This window comes from Melanotaenia boesemani, chromosome 4 (genome assembly GCF_017639745.1).
Source record: "Melanotaenia boesemani isolate fMelBoe1 chromosome 4, fMelBoe1.pri, whole genome shotgun sequence".
In the NCBI taxonomy this organism is placed as follows: Eukaryota; Metazoa; Chordata; class Actinopteri; order Atheriniformes; family Melanotaeniidae; genus Melanotaenia; species Melanotaenia boesemani.
The window spans coordinates 27147672-27162547 of NC_055685.1; the positions used below are offsets into that span (position 1 = coordinate 27147672).

The following is a 14876-nucleotide window of genomic DNA, read 5'->3' on the forward strand; positions in this document are numbered from 1 at the left end:
CGGTTGGAGTCGCCTCGTGGCGGGGGGTGAGGCCACTGGTGGTGCCTGGGTTGGTGGGCGTCGGTCCTGAGCCGGGTGGCCGGGCTATTCTGGGGCGGGCTGGGCGGGGGTTCTGGGCTCTGGTGCCTGGGGGTGGTCCTCCTCCCTCCGGGGTTGTGGGCTCCGTATGTGCCTGGGGTCTGGGCCTGTCCGGATGTGCTGCCATGGTGTGGGTTGGTGCATGCCCTGGTGTCTGGTTGACACCCTGGGACCCAGGGTATGGCCTGGGGGCAGGGGGGGGTGTAGGGGTTTGAAGGAGGGCTGAGTGGGATTCGGGGGATTATAGGGGGAGGTGCTGGGGTGTGAGACAGGGATGCTTGTATGTTGTGTGTGTGTCTATACTTTGGATGTTTGTGTGAATGGGGGGGTATGTTTGTGTGCGTGCGTATGCATGTGTTAGGATGAGTGGTGGTGTGTCTGGGGAGTGAGAGTGGGAGGGTTGGATGCTGTGCGAGTGTTTATATTTTTTGGGTAGGGCTGTGAGGGCATATGTGAGTTATGATGAGTGGGAGTGTGCAAGGAAATAGGTGTGTGCATGTGTTTCTGTGTGTGGTTGGGGCGGGGTTAAGTGCACTTGTGGGGGGGGGGCTTGGGCGGGCCTGGGGGTGGTGGGCCGTGGGTCTGCCGCTGTCCCCATCCTCTCATTCCCCGTTAGGGGTGTGGGAGGGTGGGAACTTTCTGGGGTGGGTGGCGGCTCACTGGCTGCGGTCCCTGAATGGCCCGGTCATGGGGGCGGCCTCTCCTGGCCTGTCTTGCCCTGGGGGGCCTCCTGGGGAGCAGGGGTGCCTAATGCCACTAAAGGCTCATCATCCAGAGGGAAGTTTGCTTCCCTCTGGACGTACGTCCCCAGACTCCTCTTACTTCCCGCTCTCTCACACACACACACGTAGGGAGTTGGGAGGCGTGGGGCCATGAGGGGTGGAACGGAGGAGACCATTCAGTGGTCTCCTTGGATGCACCCCGTGGCTGCTCGCCTCTCAGTTTTAATTGCACCGGGCCGGGTCCCGGGATGGCTGCGCTGGTGGGCTGCTGGCTCTATGGGGGTTGGGGCCCGCTGTCCGCTGGTCCGCCTGGGGTGTCCCCCACGGGGCATGGTGGGAGGGTTGTGTGTGACGTGATTGTGTGGTGGTGAGCGATTGTGGGTGCGGCACGGGGGAGGGTGTGAGTGTGGGGTTATATGGGGTGCAGGTTGAAGTAGATGGGGAGTGGGGGGAGGGGGCCGATAGCACCCTGGTTCCCGGGGTGTGCGGCTGGAACATCGGGGTGTGTGCTGGCCTACGCCGGGTGGCTGTCTGGGGGGGCCTGGTCCTCCTAGGCATGTTGCGGGCCCTCTGCCTTTGGGGGGTGGGGCGGCCGCCTCTGGGCTCCCGGGGTCCTGGGCCCTTCGCTTGGGCTGCCCTGGGTGGGCCGGTCCCTGGCGGGGCCGGCGGCTGCTGATCTTGGCCCACTGGGGCCTGTGCCCCGGGACCGTGGGGGGCTCTTTCTGGGGCTCTCCTCTGCTGCCCTTCGGGTGGGGCTGGAGTTGTCTTTGTGGTGGGGTGGCATGGGTTGGTGCTCGGGGTCTGCTGCTGAGGGCCCGGCCCAGGCCCTGGTCTGCCTCTGGCCTCCGTGGAGGCGAGGTCGCATTTGCATGATCTCACTCACCACTCTTCATCACTGATCACTCCTTGTTTCTCATGCTCTGCATGCTGACACAGTCACTGAGTTGTCTAGTGGGTTTTTAATATTAAGCGATAATTATTAAAAAAGGAAAAAGAGGAGAAAAAAAAAAATTTGTATTTTTCCTGTGAGTTAGTATCTGGTTGCTGTTATGTCTTTTTGATTTGATTTGGTTATTATTTAAAAAAAAAAAAAAAAAAAAATGAAGGGAGCTGGATCTTGAGGAGCCGTTCCTTTCAAAGAGCCATTTAAAAGACTGGCTCGTTCTCACAATATCTTACAAAATTTCACAATATATAAGAATGACAAACAATCAAAATATGTACCTATATAAAATCTGCTATACAGGATTAAAAAATTATAGGATAAATATAGATAAAAAAGGCTAAACCTGAGCAGTCAGTGCAAATTTTATTAAATGTTTTGGACAGAAGTCATAGTATTTGTTTCCAAACAATACTCTCTGCCCATAGATGCTTCACATGAATGGAGCATGTTGGACATCAGACTTCTATGATGTCACAAATGTTATTTATTTCATTTTCATTTTACTCAACTATACTTCTTATTTACTTATGTATTCATGTATTTATTCATTCAGTCATTTTTAGCTGGAAGGGGGGTGGAGGTTGGAGGGGTTGGATTGGGCTTGGCTTTTGTGTTTTTATTCTTATGTTTTTAATCATGTAAAGAACTTTGTGTTGCCTATGGCATGAAAAACGCTTCATAAGTAAAGTTTGATTTAATGAAGGCAGTGCCAAAAATTTGTATATAAAAAGAATGGCTCATAAATGAACCAGACACACCTGTGAATCGGTTCCCATCGTTCATTTAAAAGAGTTGTTCAAAAGGGTCGATTTGTTCATAAATGTTACATTTCTATAACGACAGCCCTTTTGACTTTAATTTAGTCATCATTCTCAACATGTTTAAAATCTGTATGTGCACTTGTCTTCTCCTCGGTGAGTTATCATTCATAGAACTTTTTTCTTAAATTGATTTACTTTCTGATAAATATTTACTAATATTGATTATGAAATGGATGGATTTGTTTAAATTCAATGCGTATTTTGTCTTGTAGGTTTGACGATTGTGGAGATGAAGGTTCTCAAAGTAATGGGCCATGTTGGTGAAAAGGTGACATTTAAATGTTGTAACTGGAAAACTTGGACAGAAATACAAACTAATGTTAAGTATCTTTGTGAAAAACCATGCAAACAAGACAAGCACATCATCATCAAAGCAGCATTTAGTATGACTGAGAAAAAGGACAGAATACAGATAAAAAACGTAGCTCATTGTTTGTTCGACACTTTCATGGATCTCAAATTGTCAGACTCCAAAACATATTATTGTGGAGTGGAGCGATTTATCTGGGATCCATTTATAGAGGTGAATCTTCAAGTTATTGATGGTAAGTCTATGCTCTTCATTTATATTTTAACTCCAACTCCACTTGTTTTAAATAGCACTTCAAAAAAAACACAATTGATCAAAGTGCTTTATGCAAACATGTTTAACTTAGAATACATTTTTTTATTAATAATAGAAACCTTAGTAGTTAAATAAAAAAAATATTTCATTTATATCATCTATTTCAGGTCCGATAACCTCTGTTACAACAACTACAGCTGGTTTGACATCATCATTTCCTGTGGTTTTGGTTTTCCATGGAGACTTTTTGTGTCCTCTTTCACTCTCAGTATGACAGCTTCTATCATTTCTTTATAGAGCGACATGCTGTTTTCTTACAATATTATTTTGTTTCCTGCTTTGACATGAATAAAGTGTGTTACTGAATTTTTCCACAGAGTTTAGGTTCAGAAGCAGCCTACCAATCACTCCACCTTCAGGGGAAGCATAGGAGTCAGGTCAATACCACCATCATACCCCAAAAAAAGAGTAGAGATGCACTGATCCACATTGTGGGGTTCAGATTAGATCTTGACGTCTAAATACTGATATTTTCTTAAACAATTTCCATTTATGTGAACATTATTTTGGCTATGGTCATCATTGCTGTTGTTATTGTTATGAGCTATGAAACAAATCTGAACCGTCTTTGCAGTAGAATCTCATGCATACACTGACACAGAACATACTACTTTATTATAAATTATACTCTGTGCTCTTAAATAATTCTGATAAATGTCCAAATAAAAGTGAAGTTAACTTATTACTTCATTGTGTTAAACTAAAAATAATGACTTTTTCTAGTGAAATTCATATACTTCTCATTCTGGTCCTAACATCAACACCATACCATTAAAACATGTGGTTCCTTTTCAGACTTGTGAGAAACTGTTATGTATAACACAAAATACAGATCCTGATGGAGATCATACAACAGTCATAACCTACAAGAGATCACATCTACCGCACTCCTCTAGCCACCATCAGGGTAAACTACTTCAAACAGCTTTTTTAAGCATATTTTAATACTTTAAATATCTCATATTAACAAAATTTATTTTTCATATTGTTAACCTTTAGCTGCCTTTAATTCTCATACAGTTTTCTCTTTACTTGGTCAGAATTTAGGTCTGAAGTCGACATGAGAGGATTCAGGAAGTTGTACAATGTCACACACGTTGGTCCGAAGAATAAAGAGACTGAAATAGGAGTGATGTCATTTCTTTTTTTCTTCTCTACAGATGATATAAGTTCTGTATAACCTGGAGTCATGTATCAGGTTATTTATTTTACACATGTAAAAGCTGTCACACAGCGTTGCTCAAACTGCTTTTTATAATGTATTAAAAAATATATAATTAAATATTTTTGTGCATCTTCTTTTCATTTTATATACACCGATCGAACAGTCATGTTCTTTCTGTGGTTAATGTGTTTGTCACTGAGTGTGAAAGGGAGGGGCTTCAACCACTTCAAGATTCAGGGGAAGAGAGAAGAGAAGCTATAAAGAATGTGGTTGTAACGACTGCCCTTTTGACTTTAATTTAGTCATCATTCTCAACATGTTTAAAATCTGTATGTGTACTTGTCTTCTCCTCAGTGAGTTATCTTTCTTTTCATTCATAGTACTTTTTTCTTAAATTGATTTACTTTCTGATAAATATTTACTAATATTGTTCATGAAATGGATGAATTAATTTAAATTAAATGCGTATTTTGTCTTGTAGGTTTGACGATTGTGGAGATGAAGGCTCTCAAAGTAACGGGCCATGTTGGTGAAAAGGTGACATTTAAATGTTGTAACTGGAAAACTTGGACAGAAATACGAACTAATGTTAAGTATCTTTGTGAAAAACCATGCAAACAAGACAAGCACATCATCATCAAAGCAGCATTTAGTATGACTGAGAAAAAGGACAGAATACAGATAACAAACGTAGATGATTGTTTGTTGGTGACTTTCATGGATCTCAAATTGTCAGACTCCAAAACATATTATTGTGGAGTGGAGCGATTTATCTGGGATTCATTTATAGAGGTGAATCTTCAAGTTATTGATGGTAAGTCTATGCTCTTCATTTATATTTTAACTCCAACTCCACTTGTTTTATATAGCACTTAAAAGAAAACAATTGATCAAAGTGCTTTATGCAAACATGTTTAACTTAGAATACATTTTTTTATTAATAATAGAAACCTTAGTAGTTAAATAAAAAAATATTTCATTTATATCATCTATTTCAGGTCCGATAACCTCTGTTACAACAACTACAGCTGGTTTGACATCATCATTTCCTGTGACAACAACGAGCACCATGTCCTCAAGGTTGGATATGACTACAAATTCAGCTTTGTCATACAGCACCCTTCATGACACAACTACAGCAACTGCAGTGAAAGGAGCCGGTATGAAGTACACTCATTTGACCGATTGTGTTACTGAAGTTCCTCTAAGAATTTGCTCAGAGATACAATTTAAAATTAATTACATTCAACAAAACACATTTTTTTCTGCAGTTTCAGGTCTAAGTTCATTTAGTTTAAAGAGTATCTCTTCAAAAACATGATGTCATGCATCAAACGTTCACTTGTTTTCCTTTTTCTTTGGTCAGGAAGTGTACCGTACCTGATTGTAGGTTTCATTGTGACGATAGTTTCACTGATTGTCCTGTTGCAGCTTATGAGGACTATGAAGAGACAACATAGTGAGATTTACAATAGAGCAGACATTACACATACTGTATTTAGAAAAACATCCACAGACAAAATAATAAATGCTTTCTTTCTATGTATTTTCAGAAATGGATGGAAGTTTTCCTCCTGATTATCCACAAGACAATGCAGATGTTGTAAGTTTCTTTAATTTTATGCTAATAATATGGTTCAATTTCTTTTTATTATTATTATTATTATCATTATTATTATTTGGATGGTGAAAGTCCTGGTTTCAGCTAAAATGAGGAGACATTAATTGAATCTTTTATGAGCTGAATTTATTAATGGGGCAGCAAATATTTTCATTTCTAAACTGGGAACTTTTTTTACATGTTTTTACAAGTCTTAATTTTTCATGTAATCATTTTTTTTTTTCCTTTTTTTTCTCATTGTTTACAATTCTAAGGATTCTGATTGTGAGAACACCAGACGTGAAGACCAGCAAACTGAAAGCCAAACTCTGCCTTTGACACCAGTCCACCTCTCTACTGCCAACGCTGACACTGTCTTAGAAAGTCTCTATGAAAATCATTCCTTTCTCCAAAACACTGAAGCAGAATGGAATAATTATTCTAGAGAGGATTTTTCAGTAGCTTCTATGTATGAAGTTGTTTCAAAAGGTGAATCTGCAGCAAGTATAGTCCCAGATCCTTTGGATACCACGGTATATTATCTTGTTCAACAACCCAAAGAGAAGAATGAAGACATTTGACAATCTGGCTCAACTCAATGCAAAAGCAGTGATGAAGACTTTTCATATTCCTTTGCCCAGCTACCAAAGAGAATGTGAAGAAAGCTACTGGAATTTAAATAAAACCTTATAACGTATGTATTTTATAATTTGCCCCTGTCTAGTGTGCTTGTCTTACGTTACTGCTATCCTTTGCACTTAATGTAAACATGCGTGAGGGTATGTGAATAAAAGCGAGTGTGTGGCTGTGTGTATGTATGTGCACTGTGTGTGTGTAGCTCTTAGTGTGTGTGGATGCACTGACTCTACATTATTGTACTTAGTGTGTCTGTCTTGTCTACTGTCTTTTAACAGTTACGTATAACACCAACTGCTACCGGTGAAACATTGTTTTGTCTCACTGTGTACTATGTATATGGCTGAAAGGACAATAAAAACTACTTCACTTGATTTGACTTGATTGTCATATTTTACTCAATATTAGGGGTTTTAAAAAGTAGGACTCCTGAGATTTATAGAGAGCCTTTAAGCTTTTATAAACTTTCATCCAAGACATCAGCAGCTAATGCAGGAGGTAACATTACATCCGAAGAAAACCTCCAAAAAACTTCAGCCCTGTATCGCCTCAGTAAAGGTCAATGTTCATGTCTCTACTATACTGACCAAGCATGACATCAACAGTCTGTCACATGAAACTTAATTGTAAACTGGGTTATTTAATAAGAATATTATTTTAGGGAAATTTTAGTTAGGTAATTTTTAGTTATGAAGCACATTAGATACGACGAGCAAACTCACAATGTTTCAACAACAAAGAACAGCATTACATAAGCAATACAAGTAAGATTAAAAAACATAAGACTTGAAAAAAGGCCAATGTTTCAGATTAAAAATATGAAAAACTAAATGCTTGTGATAGATCTCTAGTGATAGATTTAGTAATTTAGTTTCAAGCCTTCAGTTTTAGACACAGAAAAATACAATTAAAAAAAGTTAATAAAAAAAGGTACCAATAAGTTTCATGACATAGTACATGAACGTTTTTTTATTTATTTAATGTAATGACACTGTACAAAAAAAAAGGAAAAAAAAAAAGAAAGAAAAAAATCAATTTAACCTTTATTCGACCCGGTAAGACATTAAAAACAAAATCTTATTTACAATGTTGGCCTGGCAAGTTCCAGAAAGTACTTGTAGGACAGAGTGAAAAAATAAAATAAACAATAGTGCACATAAATTTTAATAAAACATTTAAAACATTCTTTAAAAGAATGCAAATGAAAAAGACAGTTGACCAAAGTGAGATGTGGTTTTGGGAATGTGTAGCATGGTACGATGAGAAGACCGTTTGTTGTACTTTGCTACTGATACTGGGTGTGTAGAAGTTTTGTTACATGTGGAGGTGAATGACCTTGGAGTGTTTTATAGATGACAGTGAGCCCACGAACATTGTGGAGAGTATGCAAGGAAGCATGCCTTGATCTTTGATTGCAACATATTTATGAGATGTGAGAAAGATAATATGTTATCAAGTCAAAATATTTGTAAACTGTAACCTTTCCATTGATGGTCCTGTCTATTGTAGGGATGTGAGTAGGTGGTGGGTAGGGTAGCCCTGCCTTTGAGGCTGATCCACATAACTAAGAAAAATAAAGTGGACACATGGACAAACAAAGTGAATACAAATAAGAGGGTGACGTGTGTTGTGCGTTAGTCGTGACAATATAAATGTAGATGAGTGTACTCAGAGTCCAGATGCTAAAATACCATTATGAAATACAAGATGAAACAAAAATAATGAAAATGATAATATCTACAACCAAAATGGAATTAAATTCTTGCTTGTCATAAGAATGATAATGATAATGCCATCAAAAATGAGTAATATATGATATATAAATAAATTGACAAAAAGGAAAGAGAAATAGTGGATAAATATATCAAATAATTTCATGATAATATGAATAAAAATGTCATTACTATTATCACCATCACTAATAATAATAAATGGTAAATGGTCCATATTTATATAGCGCTTTACTGTACCTGGAACGATACCCAAAGCGCTTTACATTATACATCACATTCACCCATTCACACACACATTCACACACTGATGGCGGAAGCTGCCATGCAAGGCGCTCAACCACGACCCATCAGGAGCAATTAGGGCTTCAGTTTCTTGCCCAAGGACACCTCGACGTGAACTCAACTTGGCCGAGGATCGAAACAGCAACCCCCGGGTTACAAGACGACCGCTCTACCTTGCTGAGCCATAATAATAATAATAATAATAATAATAATAATAAAAAGGCAGTGTTGAAAATTTGTATATAAAAAGAATGGCTCACAAATTAACGGCTCACAGCTGTGAATCGGTTCCCATCGTTCATTTTAAAGAGTCATTCAAAAGAATCGATTCGTTCATGAACGTCACATCTCTACGGCCGCTACACTGCCTACTGGGTAAAGTTATGGTGGGCTGCGGAACCACAACAGAGATCTGGATTTACCGAACCAAACCTCACTGAACTTCTGAAGCTGAATTCCAGTTTCCAACATAAAAACAAACTCATTTGGAATCACAACATCTTGAAGAAATGGAAGAGTGAGACTCATCTCCAACAAGTTCCAAAACCTGAACATATTCTGAAGCTGAATTCCAGTTTCCAACATAAAAACAAACTCATTTGGAATCACGACATCTTGAAGAAATGGAAGAGGGAGACTCATCCCCAACAAGCTCCAAAACCTGAACATCTTCTGAAGCAGAATTCCAGGAAACCTCTAACTCTTGTGACAGGAAAAGGACCACTGCTCTACATAATCACATCATCAACATAATGTGGGGCATTTTATGATGGGATTGTGACCAGAAGACCCATGGGTACAAGGGGGAACTTTTAAGCCATCGGGGGCCTGTAACAACATGAACATTGCGACAATGCCACACTGGGAATCTGACCCAAATAATATAAGAGTGGATACACACCAGCCTCTCTGATTTGAGTACTTGTTCATTTGCTTGGAATGTCTGTTTTGTATGGTGAGTTGAGAATGCGCAATCAAACTCTAATGCAGATCATAGACGAGTTTTGGTCTAGAGCCTTGAGCAGGACTATTTTTTTCAAACCCACTCCTGCTAACCCATAAACAGGCCAAGCAAAATATGTTTATGTATTTTGTTTTATTTTAATAAGTTTTATTTGCTGGTCTACATATAAAAGAATAAATAAAAATATATTCAACAAAAATCTGTCAGTTTTGAATGACAATGTAAATGTAAACTGAGGCCAAACACTTTAAGCTGTGTGAATATCTGCAGTTATTATATAAAAAAGAGCAAATCTATTAAATGAATGTGCCAATTTCACATTAAATCTGAACAAAAGCTAGAGAGAATGTTTATTATAACATCCACAGGAGCCGTAAGCAATCAGAACAAAGGATGGCTGTATCTGTCACCTATTCTTGAAGCACTATTTATATGTTGCTTCAAAAAATGGTTTTGCCTACAACCATGCTGTACACATTTGGAATCGAACTCTGAACTCTCTTCTTCTGTCCTACTCCTCACAAACACACAGACCCCGTTAGCAAACATCCCCGCCCACTCGCGATACATGCACATGCACACGCAAACCCATAACATTCTTAACTGGGATTTGATGCAGCTCCATGTTTTGCTCTTATGTTGCAGAAACAGTTGCCGTGCATTAACAAATAAATAAACAAGTTTTCTTGTTTATTGTTTGTCTTGTCTTCTTAAGGAAATGTTCATGCAGCACAGCAGTTCGCAGAGAAAGGAACTGCCCCGTACCCAAAGACTGTTGCAACCCCTAAATGAGCCTAACCCCCAAGCATGCAATATGCAATAAAATGCCCCCTAAGCTGCCACTCCAAAAAGGCACTCAGGTCTGTTATCCTAAAAAAGACTTTACCCATCAAGACATTGCAGATCATCATAAATTAGTTGCTATTTGGGTGCCATAATCTCAACTGCTTTTTGATGCCCCTCTATTTTTAAAAAATGTAATAACTATTACAAAATATAATTATGCATTCTGTTATGTTTTGGGCTCACTTTTGAGAAAACAAATGTCATTTTTCCTATTTATCACTAAAATCAACCTCCGCATAAAATGCCATTAAATAAAATAAAAACTGATTTCTAAACTTTGTGAAGAGAGACTGTCTTACCTAATAATTGTGCTATATGCACTAACACAGCCAAAGTACTGGCCAGATTTAGAGAAAAATTTTCCTAAATGGACAAAAATGTCCACAATGATGCATACTTGAATGTCGTCTTAGTGCTTTAAACAGAGTACCAGATGTAACCCAAGACCTGTAGCACCAGTATTACAAAATCACACTTTAGAACTGTAAGATAAAAAGATAAAATCTTAATAAATTAACAGAGCCACTTTTGCATTAACAATGCCTCCATGAATTAAATAATTCATAATAAAAATAAAAAAAAGATATGTGCAATATCTGAGCACCTTTGTGCATCAAACCTTAGTTTTTAGGTTAAACCAAACACAACAGACCACCAGAAGATTGTATCTATCACTTTATGCAGTACCTTAAAAAGTGGTTACTGTCTGCCGCAACCACACTCAATTTTATCAGTTTTAACTGCTTTACAAACACACACCGTCCACCCACCAGTGGTTGGATATTTTTTAGGAGATTAAGTATAACAACCAATTTTTGTTGGATGTACTTTTGAATCAGTTTTTCATTTTTTTTCTTAACTTTTTGGTTGTATCTGTATATGTATTGTATATGAATAAATGGTATCTAAGGTACACAACCTATTAGAACTGTGTAGCTTTGGCAGAGCCATTTTTTTCTTTTTTTTTTTTTTTTATGAATTTTGAATGTAATCCACCTGTAATCACTTGAAAGTCACTTTGGATAAAAGCCACAGTTAAATGTCTAAATGCAATGTTATATGTTTTGCAGTGAGTGCATCTGTTAGCCCTAATGTCTAGGAGAAAACATTTTTTGTATGAACTGCATAACAATGTATCAGTACTACCATAGAAGAATGACATCCATATTCCATATCTATAGTCCATACTGGCCATTTTAAAATATATGGCAAGGAAAATATTGTCCATATTTCACAATACCATATAATGCAATGTAAAACGTTTTTCATAATTAAATTTTTGATGTCACAGGTAGATTTTAGCTTCTGTAATACACCCATCAGATGGAGACATAGACAGGTAACCTCTTTAGCTCTTGTGGTAGGAAGACTGCTCTGCAGGGTCAAATGCATGAACATAATGTCAGTCATTTATTGGTGTAATGAGGTGCAAATAAGAGAAGGAGGAGGAGGCTCTTCTGTGTTGGCCTCAGCATTTGCATTGTGTTTTTTTTTTTTTTTTTTACCCAGGAAATTTCTATTACGAGCTCCCTTCTACCAGGAAGTCCTAGTCATGAAGGTAGCATAAACAAGCTTCACAGAAGTAACTCATAAAAAGACTTTCCGATTTAATACATTATAAAACTACAAATGTAGTTAAAATATGTAAAAACTTTATAAAACAAAAGTTTTCCTTTAGAACATTTCTTGTAAGACCCTTAAAAGTGCATAAAAAGGCAGGGGTCTGTAAGTCTGTACTTTGAAGCCCACTCAGTGCATACAGAGCATAGAGGAAGAAAGCTGTTTCACCCAGTTCTGAGTTCACCCAAAGAAAGATTTAAAAGTCTGGTTGTTGATTTAGTATAAATGAGAAAAAGTATGCAGAAATGTAAGTATACAGTTTACCTGACAGTGCCTTTGCATTAAACAGCAACATAAACACTGTTCTTCTCTGGTTTAGAGAAAATCCTAAAGAGCCACAAAATGTGCAATGGTGAGTGTATGAGTGCAATTGTTTGAGTAGAATAGAATGAAAATGCATGCATGTGCCTTGTATGACAGAGAAAATGACCTTATGCAATTTTCTTTCTGGCAGCAAAAGGAAAGCACTCAATGTGAACATTTAAAGAGCTTTTGTCAACTTAGATATTTATAGGAAGTGACAGGAAATAGTTTGACACATCTAACCACAATCTTACAATGAGTATGGTTCAACCTACTACCCATCTATTTTCTATAATCACTTTGTCCTTTTAAGGATTGTAGGGGGCTAAGACCCTGTCATAGGGTTAGAAGTAGGATAGATCCAGAGCAGTTTGTTAATCTATGACAAGGACAGCAAGGGAAGACTGACAGCCATACATGCTGTCACGATTCAATATTCCTAATAGATTCAGAATAATTTAGTCATTTTATAACTATTGAATACATTAGCCAGGTATCACACAGTTGGGTCAATGACTACAGGAAAAGAGAAATGAGAGTATTAATTCAGAATCATATATATGAAACATATTTATGTACGTAATAAAGGACATTCTGGATTTTGAATATTTGATCTTCATTTCCTGCCTTTTCCTATAATTTATCTTTATGACTTTGACTGTCTACATACACACACTGTCATGAAAGCAGTAGAGGTCACCTTGACAGTGGGAATGTCCCCCAGTTACTGTTCTTATTATACTCAGAGTTTGACAGCAGTTTGATGTTGGTGTTATTGTTGTTCCTGTCATTAGTACACCAGCCACTAGGGGAAGAGTGTCCTGGCCTGGGGTGTTTGTTCTACTGTCAATGACAATCAATGACACTGCAAATTACCTTTTTCTTTTTTCTTCTTGTTCTCTCAGACACACAAACATAGACATTTATAAATGGATACATTTTTGCTTTTGTTAGGCTTCTAGAAAACATTGTGGAAAAATATGGGATGAGATTCTAACTGCTTCTTATGCTCTTAGGTCGGCAACTGGCAGCAACTCCTGGGTGAAGCTGTAGCTAGCTTCACCCAGGAGTAATCACATTCCCTCTGCGTCCTGACCTCATTTGAAGGTGAAAGCTGGAAAGTTTAACAGCTGGAACATATAACAACCCTTAAGAACTGTAACCTATGTGGACTGTCCTCAAGTACAATTTATCAAGTGCTCTGTCAGAGTTTTCTCAGATAGTGGAGGCAACAGACCAGAGCAGCACGGTTACTAAACCCTCACAGATATGTTGCACTTCAGGAGTAAAAAGACCAGATGGAAAGACGAGGACAGTAACTGGTTTTATTGTCCCTGAACGTTCCTGTGGGTGTCGTGTTTAGTTCACCTGGCATAGCAGCTGCCCCATAAATGCAGCCAATCCAGGTTCAAACCCAATATCTCATTTACCGGCTGAACATTAAAGGAGATCAGAGCTCCGAGAATGTTAAAAATATGCATGGAACACATACATTGTAACAATAACATCTCATATGTTCTAAATTTTTTGTACAATATATAATAGTGTAGATAAATAGTTTTGTTTATTAGGAAAAAAGCAGGTTTTGCCTAATAAAGAATTAATTTTGTCCCACCATTCTGTTGATCAGAAAGAAAATTGGGCCAAATTTAGTTGCAGACCCCTGCCCTAAAGGCATCTGCTGTATGAGCATATGGCCTTGATTTTGATTTCAGTTAATAAAACACAAACATAAATACACAATATTTTTCATTTAATCACAGATTTACACATACACACAGTGTAATCACAGAGCCATGTTTACTGGATAATCTACCTGACATTTTTTTATAGAATAGAATAGAATAGAATAGAATAGAATAAAATAGAAATACTTTATTAATCCCTTTGGAGAGTCCTCATGGAAATTTGGGTAGCTAACTGTGTCACCAAAGGAATAAAAGAATAACAAACTAACCAAAAAGTAGCCGGGCAAAATGCAAACTAACTTCAAACGAATTCAAAGCAAAGGATTTTTAAGAACTGTAACCTATGTAGAGTGTTCACAAGTACAATTTATCAAGTGCTCAGAGACATAACCAAGAAATGAAAGCAGGGTCAACATGAGCCTTCATGTCTATGTGGTCATTTTAGTTAGGGGTTTATCAGAATGTCAACTCCAGCAAGGCGCTGGAGGTAGAGAACATGACTGCTGCAAACACTTATCCTTTCCAAGAAAAGGGTTTTAGCAACAATTAGATTCCAGTGACTATAAGCCCTATTAGTTATATCCGACTGAACTCTCATCTTACCTTTTTGACAGTTTGAGCACTTGTAACTCAAACGATCACTATATCGCACTTCCCTTGGAATATGACTAGCCAATTAGCCAATTAAAAACCTTTCTAATCTCAGTTCTGAAATCAAATTGACCTGGTTACAAGCATACCTAAACAGCTTAAGCTGATTATTTTCTGCTCCCTGCCCATGTCTTTAATGTCAGAGTGAGCAATTACAAACGGGTTGCCCTGGGTAGAACTTCTGATGTTACAACTG

General features: G+C 38.2%; 1 protein-coding gene across 1 annotated transcript; it reads left to right on the plus strand.

Annotated features, from left to right (window-relative positions):
- The first annotated feature begins 4611 nt into the window (after nt 1-4611).
- On the plus strand, nt 4612-6296 carry LOC121638015 (CMRF35-like molecule 3). Its single transcript, XM_041982434.1, has 6 exons — nt 4612-4710; nt 4839-5171; nt 5356-5517; nt 5724-5816; nt 5911-5992; nt 6233-6296. The coding sequence occupies exons 1-6, from the start codon at nt 4674-4676 to the stop codon at nt 6294-6296; spliced, it is 771 nt and encodes a 256-aa protein (XP_041838368.1). The 5' UTR covers nt 4612-4673.
- The last annotated feature ends 8580 nt before the right edge of the window (nt 6297-14876 follow it).

Bases quoted from the DNA above. Each gene is read 5' to 3' on its own strand.
- LOC121638015 (XM_041982434.1), top strand. From the start codon at position 4,674: ATGTTTAAAATCTGTATGTGTACTTGTCTTCTCCTCA. The intron at 5,817-5,910 runs GTGAGATTTACA...ATGTATTTTCAG, and splicing joins GACTATGAAGAGACAACATA to AAATGGATGGAAGTTTTCCT. The intron at 5,993-6,232 runs GTTCAATTTCTT...TACAATTCTAAG, and splicing joins AATTTTATGCTAATAATATG to GATTCTGATTGTGAGAACAC.